Here is a 23,596-nt window from a genome sequence, read left to right as displayed (position 1 = left end):
AGTCACTATAAGTATTTCTCTCATCTTTTGGTGAGCATCTCAGTGCAATGTTGGCAGCTAGGCCATTTGTCAGTGCTGAACAAGGATAGTCCAGCTTTGTGTTAGTCAGATACATGGTTTCTACTCAAAAAAGTCCTGCAAACTCGATATCCTCTGAGCTCTACATGAGATTTTGGTTGTAGAAAAGATGGAGAGGGTTGCTTGGCGATTAGAGAACTATATAATTTACAAGCTGCAAAACGGCTACATTAACATTTAGAGAGCATATGTACTTAAAATTTCAGTGTTGCCAGTAAGCCATGTACTTGTCCATGCGAAGTGAATTCCACCAAAATACACATAGATATGGAAACAGACTACTTTCTTGATAAATACTTCTCTTTTTCACAATAGCTCCAAGAATGGATTTAGAAAAAGCAATTTTTAATCAATTTTCTTACAATTATTCTGCAAATGATCAAAAAAATGTAAAGTTAATAAAAGCAGAAAAACCTAGAAATTGTCTCTGAATTCCGTGGCCCTGGCCTTTCTGCCACAGCAGCATTTTTGCAGAAATTTCAGATAGTCAAATATTATTCTGAAAACAACCTTATACCTGGATGACAGCTGCCTTCTCATTTCTTTCTTACACCTTCCTTTGCAGCTTTCCTCTACACCTTTTCATTAAGGATCAATATTTTGGGTTAGCATTTTCTTTCCTCGTGTCGTTATGTTTCATCACTTTTTTCCCCAAGTTTTAATGTAAGACTTCCCTGTCCTTTCAATTCATTTGGACAATATCCTCATCAGTCCTTGTTCTGGCTGCTTCCATCCAGCTTTTCCACAGATCTGCTACTCAAATTTACCTCCTTGGTGGACTTTGTCACTTTCATGGTTAAAACTTTTCCTAAGGTAAAACACTTGCTTTTAAACTTCTTATTTTCACCTCTATCTCAACTTAAATCTCAGAACTGAATCTGTATCTCATGGGGATGCTTCTTTCACCAACTCATTTACTTTTATGCTGTCCTTGATAATACAACTATGCCCTCAAATTCCCCATTATGTCCAGGTCTGTATCCTCATCTCACTCAAAATATTCTTCTATGAAGGCCGTAATATCACTTGTCCTCGCCTTCTAATAAAAAGGATGTCCATGTTACCTATCAAGCATAGCTGTGCTGGTTTTGGTAGGAGGCAAACATGCTAACTTATAGCGGCAGAAAAACTGGCCAAAATTAAAATTCATTTCTTCATTCCAAGTTTTTTACTGTGATCTGATTTATCTATGTCTTTTCTTTGGGAGTTTCAACTGTTAAGGGCAAGAATTGTCTTTAGCATTGTACCGAATACCACAGCTGTTCTCTTTGTTCTTACAAGCCACTAAATAATGAGATAGTCATGAAATTCTGTATTTTAATATCTTATCTTTCACTGAGAGGTTTATCTAACAAGATCTTCCAGGAAGCTTCCACGAAGCAGAGTAATTTGCTTTTCTCCTTAACAGGTAACAATTGCCAACTTAATGTATTGGTCTCTCATCACATAGTTATGAATTATCCATAGCCAAAGCCCCTAATAATAAGTTCTAATCTTTTTAGGATGATAAAGCAGAAAATTAATGTGAACATATTGCAAATAAAACTTGAATTCCATAAAAAGGAAGATGTGTTTATACCTTAATGCTTAATAACTCAGTGCTCTTTCTTTCCAACTGCCAGCTTAGGATCTCAGTACCACCTGGTTTCACACACTTTATGTTTAAGTAACTTGTTAATAAAGTGAGCCCTACAGCTGTGGAAGCAAGAAGTGTGAAGTGGGAAAACATTAAGTCCAGTTCTTTATGGAAACTGAAGCTGCACTATTAAGGTCAAGAGCAGAACTGAAATTGTTTTGTGAAGAAACACTTGAGAATGCATTTTCATGAGTAAGCATTATTTTTACTGATAAGTGAGAGTTTGTCAGTTAGTTGGACAAAAATAGAGGGACTGCAGCAAGACTAACTCTGGTTTCCATTTCTAAAGTGACCATGGAGCATGTTGAAGAGGAAGATTTAACATATACCTTGGTCAGGAGATCTGGGAATTTGCTGTCCAAAAGGGAGGTATGTCCCTTCCCAGATCAGCAAATGACTGTCTGACATGCCAAAGGATTTTTAATTATCTGGTATGACTTCAGGGATGTAGCATTAGCGGGTTGCGCTCCACAGGCATTACTATGAAGGATGTTAGTTCACAAGTTGTGTTATTAATACAAGTTGTGTTAATGTTCACAAAGTCCCCTAAGTCTTTTTTTGTCCTAATTACATTTTCATTTTCTAGGAGCACTTGGTCTTTTTTGTTGTCACAACCCAGCAGCACCCTGTGACAAGGACTTCCAAAAATCTGCTACACATGTTCCATCACAGTTTGTCATTGTGTTGGGTAATATGAGTTATGGGTTGTCTCAATGGTGTAGAATATTGACTGTGTCTGGTAGAAGAGTTTGGCTGAGGGCTAGTTGAAAAACTGAATAGAAGTAGCCATGAAATTAAGAACTATTTGCCAACTTTGAATGAAATTAATCCTCTTGTGATACATGCTGCAGAATATAGTGCGCACCTGAGGAGGAAGGCAAAGAAAGCACATATTAGCATGCCTTTGTTTTCCAGATCTCTTCATCCCTCATGCAAGCTTAAATTTTCTCCTTTATCCTGAGTAACAGTGTTGAGCTTTGCTAATACCAAATTTACATTTCATTACCTTTTTTGATAATTAGTCTGTGGGTAATTTGAAGGTTGATTAGTTTTTGTTACCTGTGATTACAAACAGGGACTCTTTAATGTTGCTTTAGTGCCAGTCTGTCACTCCAGTGAGGAATAATTTAGAATCTTTTCTAATTGAAGGTAGCCACTGATGAACAGGTAATCTAGCTGATGGATGGACCTAATACCAACAAATAATGGTCCATGCACAGCTCTTAGTGGCAGGGCTTTTTAGTGTAGTTAATTACCATTTATTATTAATCAATTACAAATAACCAGCACATATAGTCTCCATTGACCTGTAAGAGTGGTCATTGTTTTGCATAACATAATGCTTCCTTTAATCTCTTGGCTCCTGACAGAAGACACAGTTTTGTTTATGTTCCTCTCCTGATTCAATCTGAATGGTGATGGAGTGGAAGCTGTAGTGCTCAAACAAGGCTTGGGTGATGTCTTTCAAAATCTTCTGACTGTCCACTGTGTCTGCAATAGACAGCAAGCAGAATACAATCAAATTGAATATAGTGTAATAGTTTAAAGAGTGACAGAAACCATTCAAAAACAGCCTAGCACTTCTATGAAGCAGCTGATTTTGAGCAGTGTCCCTCGTCCTTTCTATCCTTCTACATGGAAGCAAAGGTTTGTTCATTTGAATGTGGTTAGAATATGCAACTTTGGCAAGACCCAACTTTAACCATCAAAGAAATTCAGTTTGGCAGAAGATAAATTCTGGACGAAAGCAATAATACTTAATAAAGATGTGTTCATCCAGTCAGGGAGCAATAACAGTGCTAAGTGATTGGGAATTGGCCTACCCTTCCTGGGAAGGTAGGACTTCATGGGGACTTTGCCTGTGAAGCACTACGTAAGTAGAGTTTTCTCACATGAACTATAGCATGTACAGGTTGCAAAAAGCAAACAGATAGACAAGAAAATTGATGTGGATAATGGGCAATTTGTCAACAGGAATAAGGACATTATTAAAAAGATATTTTTAAAGATGAAATGTTTGCCCTGGAGTTCTCTCTATGCTCCAAACTGTGTTTTAAAGATTGTTTTACAGCTGGAGAGGCATCAGGAATGCAGATTTGCCCTGTGGGTTTTTGTTATAGCAATCAACACTTTTCACATTTGACAAAACAATTCCAAAATCAATTTGATATTCTGAGAATAGTCTGGTCTGGATCTAATTCTTTTAATTTATTTAAAGTACGCTGTAGTTTACCTCCTTGTTCCACAGCCTCTGCAGTTCCAAGTTTTATGCTAACTACAAATCCCTGTTATTTTGGCAGGATTTCTGAGAGGACAATTTGAAGCTTTTCATTTTACTTTTCTTATTTTTCCACTAAAATGATGACATTTATTTTAACAAGAACAGATATACAGCCAGTTGTACACCAATCAGAACTACCTGACCTTTCCCAGGCAGCTGCTGAATACTTCTTCCCTGTTTACAGAAATTTACTGACCTGTGGCCACATGAGCAGATAGAATCGTTTGATTCATCGTCAGAGACCAAAGATGAAGGTTGTGAACAGATTCCACTTTCTCAACTGCTAAAATTCTTGCTTTCACTGCATCGTAAGAAAGTCCTTTCTCTGTTCCTTAAAAAGAGAAATTGTGGGAAAAAAAAATAAATTTTAAGAGAGAAGAAATATGATCATTAGAGGAAAACACATCATGAACCTTTCTTCAGTTAGATGTACAATTTTTATTAAAATATTCTGCCTTGGGAAGCCCCTTTACTTCGGAGTTCACTGTAAACTTCATTTCTATCCTTTGTTTTATACTTCTCTATGGAATGAAACTTATGTACGTGTTAGGAGACATTCTGCTGGTCCCGTGTGCATAGGGAGGTCAACTGTTTAATCAGATCATGTCTTGATTCAGCACTGATATCTTTTGTGCGTGCTAATTTTATGGCCTCACCTGAGCATCTGGAGGAATTTTGTCCTCCATACATGATTGAGAAACATCAGTTTAATGGAGAGGCAAAGACAAACAAAGATTAAAATGGTTTGCCCTGGGAATATTAAATGAGATAAAACAAGATTACAAGTTAGTTAATTAGTAGATAAGTGATCGTCTTCTTAAATGGGCCTTTGTACAAAATATGATAATGATGATGACAACCCTTATTCAGAATGAAGACCCTTGTGACGGGGCTACTTGCAATATGAAATTCAGTGTTCAGTCCAAATTTGCCCAAAGAATTGAATTATGGGTCTTCTCTGTTATGAGACATGGGAGTTTAGAAGTGCACTTTTATGCCTACTTGAACAACTGTGTTTATCATGCTTTGCTTGGATCAGTAAATTGACAAAGTATTTTTAATGACACTGATTATTAAGTATGATAATGATAAGTATTGTATTGATTAATTGGTCTCTCATACCATAACCGATGCTAATAAGCCACTACCTCCAATATCCTATTTCTCTTCAGAAAATTCTAGGCAGAAATATGCTACTTAGGAGGCAGAAGGCTGGCTTCACCAAATTCCCTGGAGTTTGAGCTTGAAGAGGCTTGTGGCACAGAGGAGCAGAGCATGTGAGTACTGCTTACAGCAGTTGGCAATCTCTGCTCTGAGAAAGAGATCCCTCGGGGCTGCCAGGCCTCCTTGGTAGTTTGGTTTTTCAGTAATCAAGAGATCATCTGTTTTGTCAGCAGCCGAGATACAGCCAGCTGCTGCCTTCTATCCAGGTACACCTCTACACAGATGTAAACTATCTCTCAGTCACTGAAAGAAGATCAATACTAGGATGAAGCTTTACTGTAAAACAACTTTGAAAATTTCCTTTCTTGAACCAGCAGTAGGGGAAGAATGAAAGAGAATTAAATAGCCATGCAGATTGTCACACCAAGTAACTTGTATACTTTCAAAACCTGCTTTGTTACAGCTACTTTTCCTTTTCAGCCTCAATCTTCATTGCTAAGAAAGATGTTGTATTGCATTATTCAGTGTATAAGGAAGGCAAAAACATGCATCTGTGACTTGCTCCAGACGTTTGGCCTTGCACATCAAATGTTCAGACCCATAGCTGGCAGGATTAAATATTACTGAGTATAGTTCTTGTTGCCTTCATGTTGATGTGCTGGGAATTGTCTATTTCCATGTGCCCGAACGTGACTAGAAAGCTCCATCAGCTTGCTTTTCTGGATGGGCATAACTGAAAATCTTTGAAACTTCTGCCTTTTGCACCCTGTCTGTTTTACAGACACGGTTCAAAGCACAGCCTTTCTCTTTTCTTTGGTTTTTCTGGCAGAGACTTGTATTTCACATGGGGATTACACAAGCAAAGGAATTACACAATGAACAAAGCAAGTAGACATCTATTCTGCTGAAGGGATAATATAATGTTATGACAAACTAAAGCTTTAGTAATACACTGGGGGTTTGCTAATAAATCACCAATAGACCAGTTTTTACAAAATTGGAATGTGTAGAAGTTTTCTGGTGTAATGGTAGAAAAGAATTTGGATTAAAATTTTAATTAGAATTTTAGCATGATCACAGTTACGAGTGTTGGAAATTGATAGAGAGGCATCCTATTATAGTTTTGTCAGCAAGAGAGAAGGAACAAAATATAGCCATTGATTCTGGAATCAGGTCCTACCTTCCATTAACACAATCAAAATATCCCTTAAAATGGTGACGGTGGTTGCCAAAACAAAGATGGAAAACACAAATGTGCAGATTGGATCAGCTATTTTGTATTCTGGCTAAAAAAATATGAACACAATACTTTGTTAATTTCATTATTGTTGGTTATTGCCATTTTTAATTAGTTAATCTGTAAGAATAATACATTCCATTCTTCTAGTACAGAATCAATGTTGACCTCATTTGCCAGTTAGGACAGGGGGTGAAGATGCTATGAGTGAATAAAGAGAGAGACATGAAAATATCCTTCTTTCAGTTCAAACACCAAGAAGAAATTGTGACACTCCCAATAGCCTTTTCAATTCCCAAGAACGAGTATAATTGTCCTTGACTAAATTACAATGCGTATCATTTAAACATAGAAAATATTTACACAGAACCTAGTTCTACAGTGCTGTGAAAAAAATCGTTATCCTTAATTGCAAGGAGAGCAAGTGAACTAATGAAACTAACCTTAAAGAAGATGATAAGTGCACTAATTAGCACACTAATACTCTGGAATAAATCCCCAATGGCATGCACAAAGGCTGCCCGCAGGCTGGCATTTCTCAGAGCTGGTTTTTCTAGAGGGGCCTGTGAAGTTTCCCTGGCTTGTGCCCCGTGGCTATGCCTGTGTCCAGTCTGGTGCAGAATCAGGCTTAGTCTGCAAAAGACATAAAACTCTGAGGTTATTGTGTCTTTGAGAGCAGTGACATCACACACGTCATTACCTCTCTCATTTCTGAATGCTGAACAGTACAATCAGACACACTAGGTAATAACACAGAGTGGCTAAGCAGATAATTGCTAAGTATTTCAGTGTTTTGCATACAAACAGGAAAGTCTGTGAGCAGGGGAATTAATGAGAACTCATTTTCTACAGAGTTCTTGAATCTTCTTATCTAATAAAATATGAGATAGAAATAATTATTTTTTTTTCATAGAGCTTCCGTTTTTGTAATTTCCCTCCCCAGTTTGGCAGCTAAAAGGAAGTAGGAGAGCAGCGGGATCTCTCCTCTCTACCCAATCCATATCCTCATAAAACTCATTACACACTTGATATTTTTGAGGTCAATATCTCTCCATCATCTCTTACTGGAATACACCAGCAGATTCACTGTTTAAAAGTTATTTGGTATGTAAAACAAGGTAACTTACAGGATATTGGCGAACACAGCACAAGCAGAGGTGATGAGCATCACTGCAGCATCAATATCATAATTGGGGTGTAGCAGCCTCATGCTAGCCAAATATGTCAGCACACCAGTCACCATCCAAATGATTATCATAGACATCAGAGCTCCCAGAATTTCTATGAATTTTAAAAATCTAATTTTAACAGTAATCATAACAGAAGCACAAGAATTATTAAGGGTATGATGCTAGTTGTTCTAAGTTTGTGAATCTTATAGCCAAGAGAGTTATTTGTGTGTAAGCAGATAGGTGCACCTAAGGAACGGGCCAAGACATATTTTGGTCACAGGCAAATCAAGTGGCTGTCCTGGGCAACCCTATGAACATGGTGGCCTAACTGTCTTCTACCTTCTTTTGTCTGCTTCCCAGAGCTTCCCATGGAGCTCTTGGAGCATTTGGAGAAATTGGAGAGAAGAAAAGGTCTGTTACAGGAGCTTTGGGAGGAGTAAAATGAACAGGAATGGGAAGACGGAATAAAAGAGCAATTCTTTTACATCTTGTGTACTTGCCTGGCCCAGCCAACGTGTTGTGAGGGCCCAGGAACCAGCTCTTCTCCCACGGTGAGATTAGCTCAGTCAGAATAATAGAGGTGGAAGGGAAGGAGAGAGACATGGCTCACTCAGACCTGCTGGAAGGCATAACCCCCTCCAACAGCTTCCTTATTTCTGCCCACCTCCCTTCATTTCACGGTTCAGAAAACCAATGAATGCCCCCAACAAGGCCAGCAAAACCCTTCCTACCTCTCTCCTGAGATTTGTTCCAACCAATGCCACTAGTGGTGATAAAGACAAAAGAAGTTATTTTGTCCCTGGGGCAGGAAAATTCAATTTTGTCTCTATTGGCTCTGAGTTGTGCTCAAGTAAATCCGATGTCCCCAAGGCCAACTTTTATTAAACTGCCATAGGCAAGGTCTGGGGATGTTTGTATGAACGTGCAGAATGTTTTTAACAGCATGTGGAACTAGTAATTGCCATGTGACTTGAATGGGTAAATGCAGCACTTTATGAGCACAACTGAACAATTCCAAGAAAAATGAAAATTCACAGTGAAGAAGTAGAGAGCCATAAAGAACAAACCACTTGCACAGACCTCCACTGATAATCAGTGAAAGCAGCTAAATCTCAGTGTACAGTTTTGAATGTATTTTCATGACAGTCACAAACTTTGCATCAGTCTGGGCCTCAGAGGCTTATCAAAATAACTATTTTGTCTAAAATCAATGATTAATGAATGAAACTGCAACCTCCAGAAAGTTTAGTTTTACTTAAAAGGACATAGAGAAAAGCTAAAAGTGGTACTTAACATTTGTGGTGTTTCTATTTTCCAAATTACAAAATGAAACCTTGCAAACTTGGCCCAGAGGAAGGTGCTGATAGCTATGAAAGAGCCAACAGCCTTTGTGAACACGTGCAAGAACGTCTGTACATGTGTATGTACTCCACCACTGTAAGTGCTAGAGGTCATCTTTACATTATTTTTCAATGTAGAAGCTTAGCAAAATCCCAGCAAATCTTCCAGACCAGTTCAGTAGTACTAAGTATTTTACTTTAAATATTCTCAGCTAAATTTCTTCAGGACTGCTAGCACCACCAAAGTACAGCATGTGATACCTTGGGATTTCTTGGGAAACTTTTGATTGTAAGAAAAAGAAATTGCAGCCGAAGAGAACTTTCTTACGTGGAAGTAAGTCTGACTCATACATCAGTCTCATTCAATATTGTGCTTCTAACCATGCTGTTGAAAGTAGCTGCATACTCAAAGGATTGTGTAGGACTGCTGTCCTAACTTATTCTGCTGCTTGGCTTAGGACACTGGAGGCATTCAGGTGGCTCCTGCTAAATCTGAGCCCTGTCATACAGTTTTGCATGACAAAGCCGATCTATCAGTCTGAGAAAAGAGGTAAAATGCTTCCAGTGCCACAGAGAGCTGCAAGACTGGCAGTCAGCATGCAGTGACTGTGACCCACCTGACTGCTCTCAGCTACTCTGTTAAGGCACCCACCTGCATATTAAACTGGAAATACACTTGGGAACTTGAGCAAGAAACATGATAACTATCACAGAATGAAATTAAATAGCCACTGATATTGGATATTGGATGCAGTTCTCTCATTTGCTACCTGCTCGGTGCCACCCGAAAGTTAACTGCTTGGTGGGAGGCTTGGAGGCCAGCCACAGTGAGAAGAGACTGATCAGGAAGCTCGTCAGGTCCACCAGGATGTGTGCTGCATCACTGACCACCGCCAGGCTGCCAGCTATCTGCCCACCTGTGGGAAGCACATGGCCATGTCATGGCACTGGTCAGATGTTGGAGTCAACTGGATCAAACGTGGGATCTAGGAAATATTTTGTTTTGAGAGATCATACCCATGACTCAAAACTCTTCATAGATTGCTTCATTTTGTACCTCATTCATGCAAAGAAAGGTACAAATTAATAACAAGGTATTTGTCCTACATAGATAACTGAGTGTCCTAAGGACAATAAGAGCTGTGATTCATAACTGCTGTGTTTATATTACTATATGGACTATTTTACTACAACTACTTTAATATCTTTCTTGGTGAAAGACAGGCTCAGGCACACATTTCCAGTATCCTTCCACTGTAGCATTATAGATTGCTGAAATTGTATGTATGCACAAAAAGTCAAAAATTTGTTTATGGAATTGATTCCCAATTTATAACAGGGAAGGATGAATGTTATTCCTGATGACTGGATGCCAGACCTTTTGTTTGTCACAGGCAACATTAAAATAGGAATAAAAGGGAAGTTTCCAGCATAAGAGCTGTGATAAATAACCGGCCATCTTAGTAAGGGCATGGAGAAAAATGTTCTGTTTGCAGGAGTAATCTACCATTTCACAGCTGTAATGCATGGTTTCATTTTGCTGTTGGAGCTGAAAAAATGTGGCTGAATGTCATTTTACTTTCGGGGTGAGGAGGGTGATTTTCATGTGAATTCTGAAAAAAAAAAAAAAAAAAAAATAGGCTGTCTGAAATCGCATTTCTTTTATTCAGCAAGCCAAGTGCTATTTTGCCAAGTCCTTGTAACCGTGTCTCAGGGCTAAAGGCAAATCCAAAGAAACTGAAGATTGTTGTAAACGAACCCCAGCTGCCGATGGCTGAAAGAAAAGACACGGACCACAGGCAGAAAGCTGTCCTGCCAACTCGATGTAGCAGGGGAATGTTTTCATCACAGAATTAATGTAAAAAAATGGGAATGTGAAATGATCAAAACAAAACATCTAGTTTCTGCATTTGACAATGTATTTCTATCATTCTTCAGTTGTTTAATTAACTTCAGCTTACTTACTTTTCTTGACCAGTGCCCACATGAAAATAAATGAATCCTGAAAAACACTGTAAAACCCTCAGCAAAATACCACTGCCAAATGGACTTGTATACAAGTCTCTTGTTTCCTTATAGATGTAAAGTCTTCATACCAGCAAGACGCACTACCTGTTTGATTTCTTCATATTCAGATTTTACAGTGGAATGCATTATACTGTGAGGTTTGCCACCCTAGCAAAATGTATATCACACATATAAGGAACATTTTTTTGTTGTTGTTTCTTCTGTTGCCTCCCTATAAATCCCACTTACAGCTGCCTGTGAGTCACTTTCCAAAAGGGAAAAGGAAGGACTGTAGAATTTTGCTGCATCCCGTTCCCAATAGTAAAATGTAAATTCAACAGCATGAGGATTTCTCAAAACATAAGCAGACGTAAAGGTACATTAATTTTTTCGTCATTACAGACTCTAGATTTTCACTGTTTGCAGGACAGCTCTTTCACAGATGGAAAACAATTCTACATAGCAGAGGGAAGCAGGCTTGTCTGACAGTGCACAGATGTTAACAGCCAGGGCATCAGCTACCTTTCAGCAAACAAACACGTAGAGCACAAGCTGCCTGCAAAGCCCTATTGCATTTTAGATAATGTATTTCCATGTTCTTTGAGACAACCTTACAAAAGCTTGCTTCTAGACTGCTGTCTCTGAAAAATGTTGGCAAATTATTATTTTATGTATTGCTGCCATAGCTGATGCCTTGGGTGAGTTTCTGAGATCTCAGTCCATTTATCTTAGAAACCTGGTCAAGTCTTTATGTTCCTTTTTGACATGATAACACATGCTAGGTTTGTTTCTCTATCCAAGTGGAAAAATGTACTTTGAAATTCATATTTGGTCCTTAGCCACTAAAAATCCTTAGAAAACACTTTTATATCAGGGCTGTATACAGGGTGTCATTGGCTTGACTAATATCTCCAGATCTCTGGAGTTTGCAGTGGAATTACATTGGAAGAAGAGAAGGCAATAGTCTTTCCGAGATGGTTTGTGCAGCAGGCTTGGCCAGCAGTGCCCCTTTTGAGAAGGGGCAATGTAGGACAGCACAGATGGTTTGAGTGAAAAGAAAAAAAAATCACAGGAAATATCTAGGGGTTCAGTGAACCACAATTTGTCAACATCTTTGAGAGTGATGTAGCTTTTGTTTCTTGTTTAACATAATAACACCTGAGAAGTTGTTTGTCTCTAAGACTAAAAGGAAGGGGAAAATCTTGCTTACTCTCAAGAGGAAAAACTGTGTAACACTTACAGGCTTTTACTCCTCTGTATCAATACTCCCAACAAGTGGCCTTTATGAGTTACTATTACTCATGATGGCTGTTTATAGCTTTGCATACCACAAAGCAGTAGAAAATGTCAGTCACTCTCTGGTCAATCACCAGGCACATGCTGTCTAGCCTGATGATTAAAAAAATTAAATGTGTGGTTCATAATTACAAAAATCTCCGTAGACTGCTGTCTGTAACTGCTGTTAATAACTGGTTTGTCAAAGTGTAATGGTCTGAAGCAAAATGGTCTTCAAGCCTGTTACTTAAGCTGTCACTACAAAAAAGCTGTATGATTCATTAAGCAAAATGAAACATTTAGTTAACGTATCATCTGTCCTTCCAATTATCCTCTAGCATTGCTGCATTCACCAAACTCAGGCCTGCTGATTACATGGTTTTGCTAATAATGCATTTCTTCTGGCATTGGAAATTACTGCATGGAGATTGGTGGTGTGCACCAATTGTCATGGGCAAAATGCACATGACCTACAAACAAGCAGGCTTCATGCAGAAGAAACTTGTGGGAAGAAAGAGATGAAGAAATCTCTGCTGGGTTTGGCAGCTAAGAGTGAAGGCAAATGTGCAGTGACTCCATCAGTGCTCCCAGTTCTCACCTGAGAGGAAGGCAAAGCCTTTCTATTTCATTTTCATGGGGCTCCACAGGCAGGCTCTGGGAAAACACGGGTTTCAGAGACCTTTCTGGCTGATTTTTTCATACCCCTGGAATACATGTGGCAAAGACCTGTGGGATTCCTCATTTCTTACCTTATCTCACCACAGAGAAGGGGAAACTAAAGAGCCAGCAACTATCAGGTGTGTATCAGTATCACAGAAGCAATGCAGAGGGCAGATCAGGGGGACAAAATGAAAGCAAATGCTTTAGGAGAGAGCCAAAACCTTATCTTGGATGTTGTATCATAGGTCCAGAAGTGAAAGCTAATTAGACAGGGGAATAATCTTCCATTGATCCAGAGGCACACCAGCAGGCCAATTTAAGAGATAAACTTAACAAGTTTACAAGTGCTCTGGTATAAATACATTGACTTAACTGAGGAAAAGCAGATGGTGAATCTGGCCATGGATTTCCCCAGATTTTGTAAAGACTGTTGCATTTAATATCAGATCCTGCTGCAGGCAGGATCAGCTCTCAACAGTGCTGAAGGCTCATTGGCCTGAATAAGCATGTAAAATCCGTTTATCTTTTCCAAGAAAGCTAACTTAAATTATTAAAAATCCTTTTGTGACATGATGCTGAGACATGGCAGCCACTTTTATCTGAGCTGAAACACCTGAGAGAACAGTTGAGGCCATTAACCGATCCTCCTATTCCTACCCAGATGCTTATTTTGTTAATTTAACTAGAGAAAAAAAAAAATTCTTTTAAAGACTGGAGAGGAAGGAGTGTTACTTGATCCCAGGTGGGGTCACCTCTATGCAGTGAGGGTCACCGTAGGCAGAGTGAGTGCAAAAGGGAAGGAGTACAGATGTGCTGGGCACACAACCGAGCAAAGATACTCCCCTGTAATCTCGGCAACCATGAAGATGATGCAAATTACTGATGCTGTGTAGAGCTTCCTCCGTGCTCGGTTCTGCTCCCCTTTCCTATCCTCATAGGCCTGTAAGTAGCCATGACAGTGATATGCTTGATTAGCTTCGGCATTTTCTTCTTCCTGCTGCTGCCTCTCCTCATTGAAATTCTTCTGATGCCAGCTCATCCTTTGGGATTGAAAGGAACAGAAGGTTAAAAAAGAAAAACCCCAGTTATTTTGGCTTCTAACCCTGCAGCCCCAGAAAGTATGTAATTAATGCTTCTGTAGGATAAAAGCAGCACTGGGAACAGCGGTTCATCGAGGAGGCTTGCTCATGCAAGCAGGACTCTGTGGGAGGGAGCTGCACATGAAATGAAGCTCTGGCAGGGTTTCCAAGCTCTCCAGGCTCTCCTACATCATTTACCAGTTTATGAAGCAGAGGGTGACTTTCTCTGGCTTGTGTACATTGTGCACATAATGAAAAAGGTGACAGAAAGGAAAGGAGTCCAACTGCTCAGCACAAGAATTTCAAAAAATCATACCTCAGGCAGACACCAACCAAGTTCAGCGTAGCATGGAGGTAATTCTGAGGGAATTTTTGGTTTTCTATTTCCAACAGCTTTATTATGAAGACAATGCAAAAATAGATTTTTTTAATCTTTTATTTTGTTAATATAATTGACTAAAGATATTTCTCTCCTCTCTCTGCATGCAGAACTGTTTTATCTCAAATTTTCACTCACGCACAAAAACTCTCCATCTTCCAGCAGGGCCTGAGCATGGAAGATATTAGCTCAAAGGTTTCAAAGGCATTTAAAAAATCAAAGAAATCAGTTCTTCAAAGCACGCTGAACCCTTTGTGCCATGAAAAAGAGAAAAGTTCAGCAGACGCAGCTCTCATAGAATCGTCTTATCCCAAGGTAATTTCCCATCCACATCTGATCTGTCACAAAACCTCAGTGCTGTCCTTCTTAGGGCTTTCCTGGGAAATAAGGGATGGGAGAAGGGACATGCGGAGCTATGACGCATTGCGGCTGCGGGAGTTCCTGAACAACCATCACATGTGGTACTTGCACTAGGGCAACCCAGAGCTTATTCTTGGAACCTCAAGGTGGTTTGTTAAGTAAGAATGGTCCCTCCTCTGTATCTCCCAGCTGAGAAGAGCCCAAATGGAATAAAAGAAAAACCTTAAAAAAACATTATGTCACTCCAGCTACAGCATTTATGGCTGCCACTGCTCATGAGAGTGCGCTATGGTATCCAAAGGGGAATTCTGCCCAGATGGATATTTGTATAATGTTCGTATAATCACATTACAGCTATTTATTTCACTGCCTCTTGTAATGACAGCCTCTTTATCCCATTCAAAAGAGTAGAAACTTTTCTTCAAGAAAAGCTGTTTCATCAGCTTCATGAAGGGGAAGTGCAAGCATCTTAGTGACTTTCTGTGGTCTTTCTGTACTGGTGATGGAAGTGGAAAATTGCCTGAAATCTCACTGGAAATAAATCGCACCAGTGGCTGCCAATTAGCAGTGATCAGTGTCAAGAAAAAAAGGCACTATAGTCACAAAGCTTTCCAGCTGCCTTCTGGGCAGTTGGAGCGGCCTGCAACTGCTCTGCTGGTCTCACCAGGGCACTGCACAGCCCTCATCCACTGATGAGTAAGAATCAGCCCATTGGATTCCTCAGTTCCTCAGAGGCTCTTGGCCTATTTAATCAATAGCACTTTCTCTGCTTTCGTGGCAGCTGAGCCCTGCAACTGTACATAATAAGTGTGGATTTGGGTCTGTAAATATTTTTGAGAAGTTCCAAGGGTTCAGCATGTTCCCCTGAGTCAGCTTGTTTCCCAGCCAGGTTAGCATGTGGCCTCTGTTTGCTCAGCAGAGGCCACTGATTCCTCGTGCTTGCCTCCAGGAGCCTGCATGAAAGAGCTATGCCTGAAGCCTGGGAGACACTTAGTTTTCTCAGTCCTTTTTTTCTCCATGTTTTTCTTTTCATGTTTTTTTCCCCACAACAGCAAATAAACGGGAGCTGAGCCATCTGGGGAATGGGTTGCCCATATGGCAGCCAGGGTGCCTGCAGCCAGTCGTCCTCCAGTGCCTGAGTTTTGAGTTCATCAGACTCCTTGGGTGCACTGTGTCATTTGCACACAATGTTTTGCTGATGAATTAGACTCAGAAGGTACCACAAACTGATTCCTTCCAGATGGCTGAATAAAATACTGTAGTTTTCTCACTCTCCCCAGGAGATTGGGGCATGCAAGGTTTTCTTTCTCGTGATCCCTCTCTGGAGTTCCAATGCTCTTCTGCAGTTTGCATGTAAAATTAATTTCCCTTTAATTCGATTTTCATCAGCTGGCACTGATTGTAAAAATCATCTTAACGATATGAGTCATGATCCTCTCCACAGCCTGTCAGAGCAGGGATGCCAAAATTATCCCTGTCAACTTCGGAGCCACCAAATCCTCTCCTTGCTGCTAAGAAAATGGGTCACTTTCTGGCCTCCTTCCCTTTTTTAATCTTCAAGCTTCTCCAAAACCTCTGAGTTCTGCTGAGGACTAGGAAAACGCTGTCCACAAACCTCACTGAGCAGATGCAAAAGCAGATGGAGGCAGCATAAACCCACAAATGTGACACTTTTCTATCTAAAAGTGCCTAAATAAAAGTGGTCTCATTGTCAGAGGTGGTGAGTGTTGCTGCTCCCTTTGAACTCACAGAGCAGCATCCGGCCCCACAAGTTAGGAAGATTCCTGCCAGCTCCAGTGCATAACCGTTCATTTTATTTTATTTTTTGCTTCCGAGACCAGCCTGCCACTAATTAAAAGAATCTAAGAGACAGTTTTGTAAAAGAGTGAATCAAAAGCTTAAGGTGCAGAGATCAGCTGTGTCAAACTGTAAACCCCTCCTGAGTGCTTTAGAGCAAGATGTAGCCTTTGAGCATCAGATCTCCGCTTCAGCACACTGCAACAAGAGTTCCAGATTAAAAGATTTTTTTTTCTCCATTTCAAATTCTCTTTCCTTTAAAAAAGACAGTTGGGGAAAACATCAGAGAAAGGCACCTACTGAGTCATGCATATACGGAGGGAAGAAAATATTAATACATATTGTAAATTCCACACAAATCATTAGCAAGAGCTTTTGATTGCAACTTCCCTTTGTTTGTTTTCACTTGATCTGTTGGGTGCTTTGATGTGAGAAGAATAATTGCCATCCTAGACTGCTATGAGAACCCCAGTGAAAAGAGCAAAATGTGAAATTACTGCACTTCCTTCAGGAGAGCACCTCTGTCACAAGGGACAACAGTAATTTTTGGTGTCTGAAAGGGTATGAAAATGCCTTCAGAGATAATAATTATTTAAGCCATAATCACATCCCTTATGCTGACACAACTCTGATTTCAACTGAACATTTAATTCATCTTGAACATTTCTAAGTCACGTAATACCTTGTTTATAGCTTGTCCATCCAGATTCTTCTTTTCCTCCCACAGTATTTTGAGCACAAAACAAAGGCAATATTTATGTATTTGCATACATTTAGATGCCTATTAGATTGCAATTGTACCTATGATGATTTTATCTAGTCTCATTTTGAGAGTCTGAGCATCTATGCATAAATCTATTGTGAACAAATTTCCTTCTGCATAAAAGTATGGCAACAGCTATACAGAGTTAGAGCAAAAGTGTTTAACGTTAAAACGTATCCAAACTCTGTTGTGAGAGCAAAAAGACATACACAGACAAAAAAAAGGAAGGAAGATGTCCAGAGTGGTGCTTCCCTGATGCTTCTCCTGCACAAATCTGGAGGCTGGGAGCTAGTTGAACCACAGCTTGTTCCTAACAGCCCTTCACAGACCTTTCCTCCAGGAACCACAACAACTCAAGGCACCAATACATGCTGGGGGTCACTCAATTGGAAAGCAGCTCTGCAGAGAAGGACCTGGAAATACTGGTGGACAACAAATTGAACATGAGCCAGTAATGTGACCTTGCTGCTATGAAGGCTAATGGTAGCCTTCACAAAATGTGGCTAGTGGGTTAAAAGAGGTGACCTGTCCCCTCTACTTAGCATCAGTAAGGCTGCACCTGGAGTGCGTTCTGTTTTCTGGGGCCCCCAATAAGCAAAAGAGACATGTATACACTGGAGAGTTCATCAGAGGCCACCAAATGATGAAGAGACTGGAGCACCTCTCCTGTGAGGAGAGGCTGAGAGAGCTAAGAGTGCTCAGCCTGGAGAAGAGGAGGCTCAGGGGAATCTATCAATGTCTATCAGTACCTGAAGGGAAGGTACAGAGGATGGAGCCAGGCTTTTTTCAGTGGTTCCCAGTGCCAGGACAAGAGGCAATGGACACCAAATGGAACACAGAGGGTTCCCCCTGAATATCAGGAAGCACTTCTGTGCTTGTAGGTGACAGAGCACTGGCACAAGTTGCCCAGAGGCTGTGGGGTCTCCACCTTGGAGATCTTCAAATGTCACCTCAACATGGCCCTGGGTCCCCTGCTCTGTGTGTCCCTGCTTGAGCAAGGGTTGGCCAGATGGACCCAGAGGTCCCTGCCAACCTCAGCCATTCTTTAACTCTATAATTCTATGAATCTGGCTGATTTAAAAGTGGTTAGTTCCACGGTTTAATTATGATTTATATAAAAATAATGCAATCTTTGTTAGTCTTAAGCTGTTTGCCTGATATTTTAATTAGTTCAACTGTTATAAATTTTGAGTGATCATTCCCTGTTTACCTTTATCACATCAATCATGCTTTTATGTATCATTGGTATAAAGCCTTCACCATCAATTTCCTGAGACTGAATTATTTAATTTGTTTCATAGCACTTATCATCTTGGTTCTAATTTTTTTATTTTTTTTTCTGAGATGAAATGGGAATAACTGTACTATGGAGATGGTGTATGGCAGACACATTTCTTCCTACAATGTCCTCATGCCAGCTTACATGAGGCAAAAAGCAATCTCATGGGTTTTGCTGAGATCACCATGACACTGCTTTGTCCAGATGACAAGCCAGTAGGAAGGAGATAACCACAGGGCCCACAACCAACTTCTTTCAGAAGCTACAAGAAACATCTAAAGTTTTCTTAATCACTGACCTTCACAAGGCACTAAGAATGGTGGAAAGCTTTTATTCAACCCAGTAAGAGTTTTCATATCACTTGCAGGAAGGCAGAAAAAGAAGAAAATATTCCCTATACAAACATCATAGAAAATCAATCTCCACTTGATTACACTCTCTTACATACTCTCTTCAAACTTTTCATTCAATGGTATGAGCCTGAATGACAGGAACGAGGTGCAAGTCTAAGCCTTCACTGATAGATAACAATAAGTGCTGATCAAGTTTAAATCCTGTTACAAGTTTCTACATGAAAACAAGCTCTAAAGTTTCTACATATCTTTCCTGCTTCCAGCATCGCCCTTTTTGTGCCTCTTTTCTCAGAGCACTACCATGCATCCGAGTTGAACATGATAAGACTCAGATCTTCTGTACATCATAGACCCTCAGCAGTTATGTGGCATAGATGTCAGGGTAATTTAGCAGAGAGCAGTAAGACTTTATTTCCATCATGTAGGTTCAACAGCAGAAGTAAAAAGGGGTAGGTATGTCACTGTAACTCCACACGTTTAGACCAAGGTCAATTAAAGCTTTGAGTCTTTCTAGCTCTGTATATGCCAGTTTTTGCATTTCAGTTATAGTAAAATAAAAACAAAAACCTCGAGACAAGAAGCTTTGAGTTTCTCTTCTTTCATTGTAATCAAATCCCACTGTAATGACACATAAATAACATAATCAGAAATGCACATCAAGCCAAAATCTAACTCACAGTGTAGTTAGTACAATCTGATACAAATTCATTGGTTAATGAAGTGTGATATTGAATATTTCTGGTCAACATTACACTGATCTATTGCCAGCAAGAAATAAAACAGTCTAGAAATTTCAGGAATTTGGTGAAGACATTTCTTAGGCTTTTAAGAGTTATTATCCAAATCACTTGATAGGTAACCAGTGTATCAAATAACAATCTGAAGAATTTATCTTCCCACAACATTGTCTCAACTGCTAAAAAAAAGTAGAAAACTATCCTAGGCCTAACCTAACAATAAGTGAATCTCCTCTGATTTGAGTTACAGACATCTTTTGGACGAGGCAGGAAGTTCTCAGTGCTCAGCTTCAGATTCTGTTACAATTGTGGTTAATATTCTTCTTGGAGAATGGTGAGAAGTTGGATATTGAGTTCGATGTTAGGAAAAATTGCTTCTCAGAAAGAGTGGTGAGGTACTGGAACAGGCTGCTCAGGGAGGTGGCGGAGTCACCAACCTGGAGGCTTTTAAGAGAAGAGTGGATGCTGCACATAGTCCAGAATGATTACAGGCATAGATTGATGACTGGACAAGATGATCTTATTGGTCTTTCCAACCTTAATGATTCTATGATTTTAAGTGGATTGTGTCATCTATCCTGGGACAAGTTCTGTTTAATATCTTTATGCGTCACCTGGGGAAGGACATAGAGTACACCTTGATCAAATTGACAGATGATTCCAACCCAGAGGTACAACTGAGCTGACAGATAACCTATGAAATTCAGCAAGGATCAGTGCAAAATCCTACGTTTGGAACAGACTTTTGAGACTACATCTAGAATATTGTGTACAGTTTTAAAACCACCAGTATAAGAAAAAACAGTAAAATGGTAAGGGATCTATTGATGGTCACCAGGATAGTTGGGGACTGGAGCACTTGCCCTGAGGGAACTAAAGTTCCAGCCTAGAGAAGAAGTGGCTTCAAGGGAACCTAGTAGCAGCCTGCTAATGTTTATTAAGAGGTAAGTGAGAAGGCAGTGCTTAATTAATTTGTGCGAAGGAAGGATGAGGTTACGGTCATAAATTGAAACAAAAGGGATGGAGACTGAATATAAGGGGAAAAAATGACTATGACAATAATTCAGTATTGGAGCAGATTGTCCAGAGAGGTTGTGCAGTCTACATCCTGTGAGATATTTTCGGGACTAGAGCAGATAAAGCCCTGAGCAACCCTGTTTGATATATGAGCTGACCCTACTTCAAGCATGAGGTCAGACCAGAGACCTCCTGAGGCCTCTTCCAGCCTGAATTATCTTATGAGCCTACAGCTGACCTGATTTTCAGAGAGCTCAGTTAAAGACAGGCCCCTTTTAAGCATTTAAAGTTTGGCAGGGGAAATCTCGATGCATCCAAACCTGCTAGTGACTACTGACAGTCTTGGCATGTCTAAAACACTCTCCCTCACAGGCTGTGCACAGGGAACGGGGCCTGTATTCAGATTTTCTACTCACTTGATTGAGATAAAAACAGTTTTGTTCCCTGTGTATTGTAATAATAGCATTTATTAAAAAGAAAGAGACTGGGGACTGGCAAAGAAAGAGGCAATCTGTGTGCAAAATAGATTCTGTTGAAAGCACTGGAGCTGTTCATTAAGCCTACACACAGGGAATGGAAAAATATGGTAATTTATACCAATGGCTAAAATGAGTTTATTGCTACTGATCGGCTTAAGACACCTGAGGCTGTGCCCACTGCTGGTCTGTGCAAGCTTGAGCCCAGCAGGCCACGTCCCCGTTGATGGATGAGGCAGCTGAGAGTTTATGAGTTTGGATTAAAGAGAAGATAGGGCTAATTGATACTGACAATCTGTTATAGGCTACCTTACCAGGAAGATCAAGCAGATAGGGCCTCTATAGCAAGATAGGTACAGCCTTAGGTTCACAAGCCCTGGTTTTCATGGAAGACTTCAATCATCCTGCAATCTGTTGGAGGGACAACACAGCAGGACATAACAAATCCAAGTGGTTCTTGAAATCTATTGATGATCATCTATGTGGATGAGTAATCAGCTCTTGCAGTTAATAAAACTTCACCAGGTAAAAAAGGCCATAAGAGATACAAGCAAAAATGTCACACCTTGGTGACCTCCCTTTCCTAACAATCATCTCTGGCTCAGGGCACTCTTCCCTGTACCTTGTAAAAGTTTTGTCCAGAGATGCCCTCTGTTTCCAGAGGGGCCAAAGGACTTCAGGCATTGAAGCTGTGCCCACACAATTGCAAGCTATTGAAAAGGCTCTGAGACACTTCAGTAACAAAAATGAGTTGTAGAATCATGTGGGATTTTTTAAAAACAGAAACATTACCATAAAAATCATTTTGGACAGTGCCATTTATATTTATGGAACTGCGTCATAATATTTAAATAATAACACAGACATGCAAATGACTAAAATATGATGGAAGTGACTGCAGTATAAGAACATGGAGAGATGGATTTGCATTGGAACCAGCAGCATTTATGCCTTTCTGTCTCACGCATTTTAAGAGAGCCAAGCAACAAATAACCTGAAAACCAATGAGATAATGGAAATGTCAAGAGGTGCTAAGCTGTAACTACATAGATATTTAAAAAAAAAAAAAAATGCTGCTCTGAGTCAAGAAGAAGAATGAAAATAAGTTTAACTGTAAAGCTATTTTGTGACTGACATTTATACTCATTTTGAACCCAAATTATAACACATTTTATGTTTTCAGAGAGTCTTTCTTCACTCAGGCAAGCATTTACTCATAGGACCTCTGGCACATGAGAGACACATCAGCTTCAAGCCTAATAGAGTATCCACATGAATAAGGCTTTGCAGGATCAAGTCCATAGTAGCATCACATTTCTTTCACAGCAAATAGAGTATTTAGACATTCAAGCATGAAGAAGCTTTGAATCAAACATGATGTCAATAGCACTATAATAATTCAGCCTAAAACTGTAACATAATCCATGAGGTTTTGCATCTTTCAATAAATCTACTCAGCTTATAAAATACATAGCAGGAGACACTTGCTTCAGCAGTGGATAGGTTCAGTCCATCACAGACACAGATACATCAGGCTGCTGTATGGTAAATACATCAAACATTTACTAAGAAAGTTTGGAAATGAAAAAATATTGAACAAAACATTTGGAGAATAGTAAAAGCTGTTCCCTGTGCATGCAATGAAATTCCCCATACTTCAGCTTTGGCAGCCCATCTGCACATGAGTGACCTCATGTTTCTGACAAAGAGAAAGCAATGGCAGAGAAGGAAGCACAGAGCTGCTTTACCTGTCTAGGGCTAAGGAGTACTTCTTGGTGTCCCTCTCACTCACAAGGCATGCTCGCTCAGGACCCTTTTTGGCAGCCATGAGGACTGTCGGTGGGGTTTTGCTTCCTTTTTTTCTCCCCCAAGTGCTACTTGTTCCGTTGGAGGTGGATGCGGGCAAAAATATCCTTGGAACTTATTCAGAAGTCTCTGCCAAGTATTTTTCAATGAAAAAGTTTTAATAATCTTCTCAATAAACCCACAGCAAGAGAAAGCAGCTTTCCTATTGCTAGTGGCGTCACCAACATGCCAAACAGTAATTCGCTGAGGATGAAAGATTGGAGGGCTTGAGCCTCTTTCCTTTTTTTTTTTTTTCTTTTTTTTTCTTTTTTTTTTTTTTTTTTTTTCTCTTCCATGGGATGATGCTGTGACATGATTTCTGTCACATGCTGAATGAGTGCTCTCGCACTGCTGACTCAGGCTCAGACCCAGCTCTGTGCACACTGACTTACACGCACTGAAAGGGAGAGAGAAGGGGAATAAAAGCCTGATTTGCCTAGCAACAGTCAAAACACTGTTTGTCTATCTGCTTCCTCGGCTTGGAAGGAAAGCACACCTCCCTTATCTTGATTGGCACAATCTTCCTTCTGCAGCTCCCCGTGAGTATGGTCCCAGGAGGAGAAGGCCTCACTGCAGCCTGGCCTCAGGCACATGCTGTGGAGCTGATGGTAAATTTTGTACTGGTGCTGCCAACATCTTGCCTTCTAGAAAGTAATGGAGC

The 23,596-nt window shown here is 40.0% G+C and overlaps 1 protein-coding gene across 1 annotated transcript; it reads right to left on the bottom strand.

Moving 5' to 3' along the window:
- Positions 1–440: 440 nt before the first annotated feature.
- Positions 441–23,358, bottom strand: SLC30A8 (solute carrier family 30 member 8). The gene is made up of 8 exons (XM_085221604.1): positions 22,839–23,358; positions 13,682–13,890; positions 9,679–9,813; positions 7,524–7,677; positions 6,840–7,029; positions 6,340–6,445; positions 4,192–4,326; positions 441–3,205 (listed from the first exon to the last, which is right to left on the bottom strand). Exons 1-8 carry the CDS (start codon positions 22,916–22,918, stop codon positions 3,063–3,065), a joined length of 1,152 nt encoding a protein of 383 aa, XP_085077730.1. The 5' UTR covers positions 22,919–23,358; the 3' UTR covers positions 441–3,062.
- Positions 23,359–23,596: the final 238 nt, after the last annotated feature.

This window comes from Meleagris gallopavo, chromosome 3 (genome assembly GCF_905368555.1).
Source record: "Meleagris gallopavo chromosome 3, MGAL_WU_HG_1.1, whole genome shotgun sequence".
NCBI classification, from domain to species: Eukaryota; Metazoa; Chordata; class Aves; order Galliformes; family Phasianidae; genus Meleagris; species Meleagris gallopavo.
Note: the sequence above shows the minus strand (reverse complement) of the source record. Positions and strands in the feature narration are given on the sequence as shown.

Bases quoted from the DNA above. Each gene is read 5' to 3' on its own strand.
- SLC30A8 (XM_085221604.1), bottom strand. From the start codon at position 22,918: ATGGCTGCCAAAAAGGGTCCTGAGCGAGCATGCCTTGTGAGTGAGAGG. The intron at 9,814-13,681 runs GCTCGGTTGTGT...GTGGGCAGATAG, and splicing joins GATTACAGGGGAGTATCTTT to CTGGCAGCCTGGCGGTGGTC. The intron at 4,327-6,339 runs GTAGGACCTGAT...TCTCTTTTTAAG, and splicing joins TTTGATTGTGTTAATGGAAG to GAACAGAGAAAGGACTTTCT.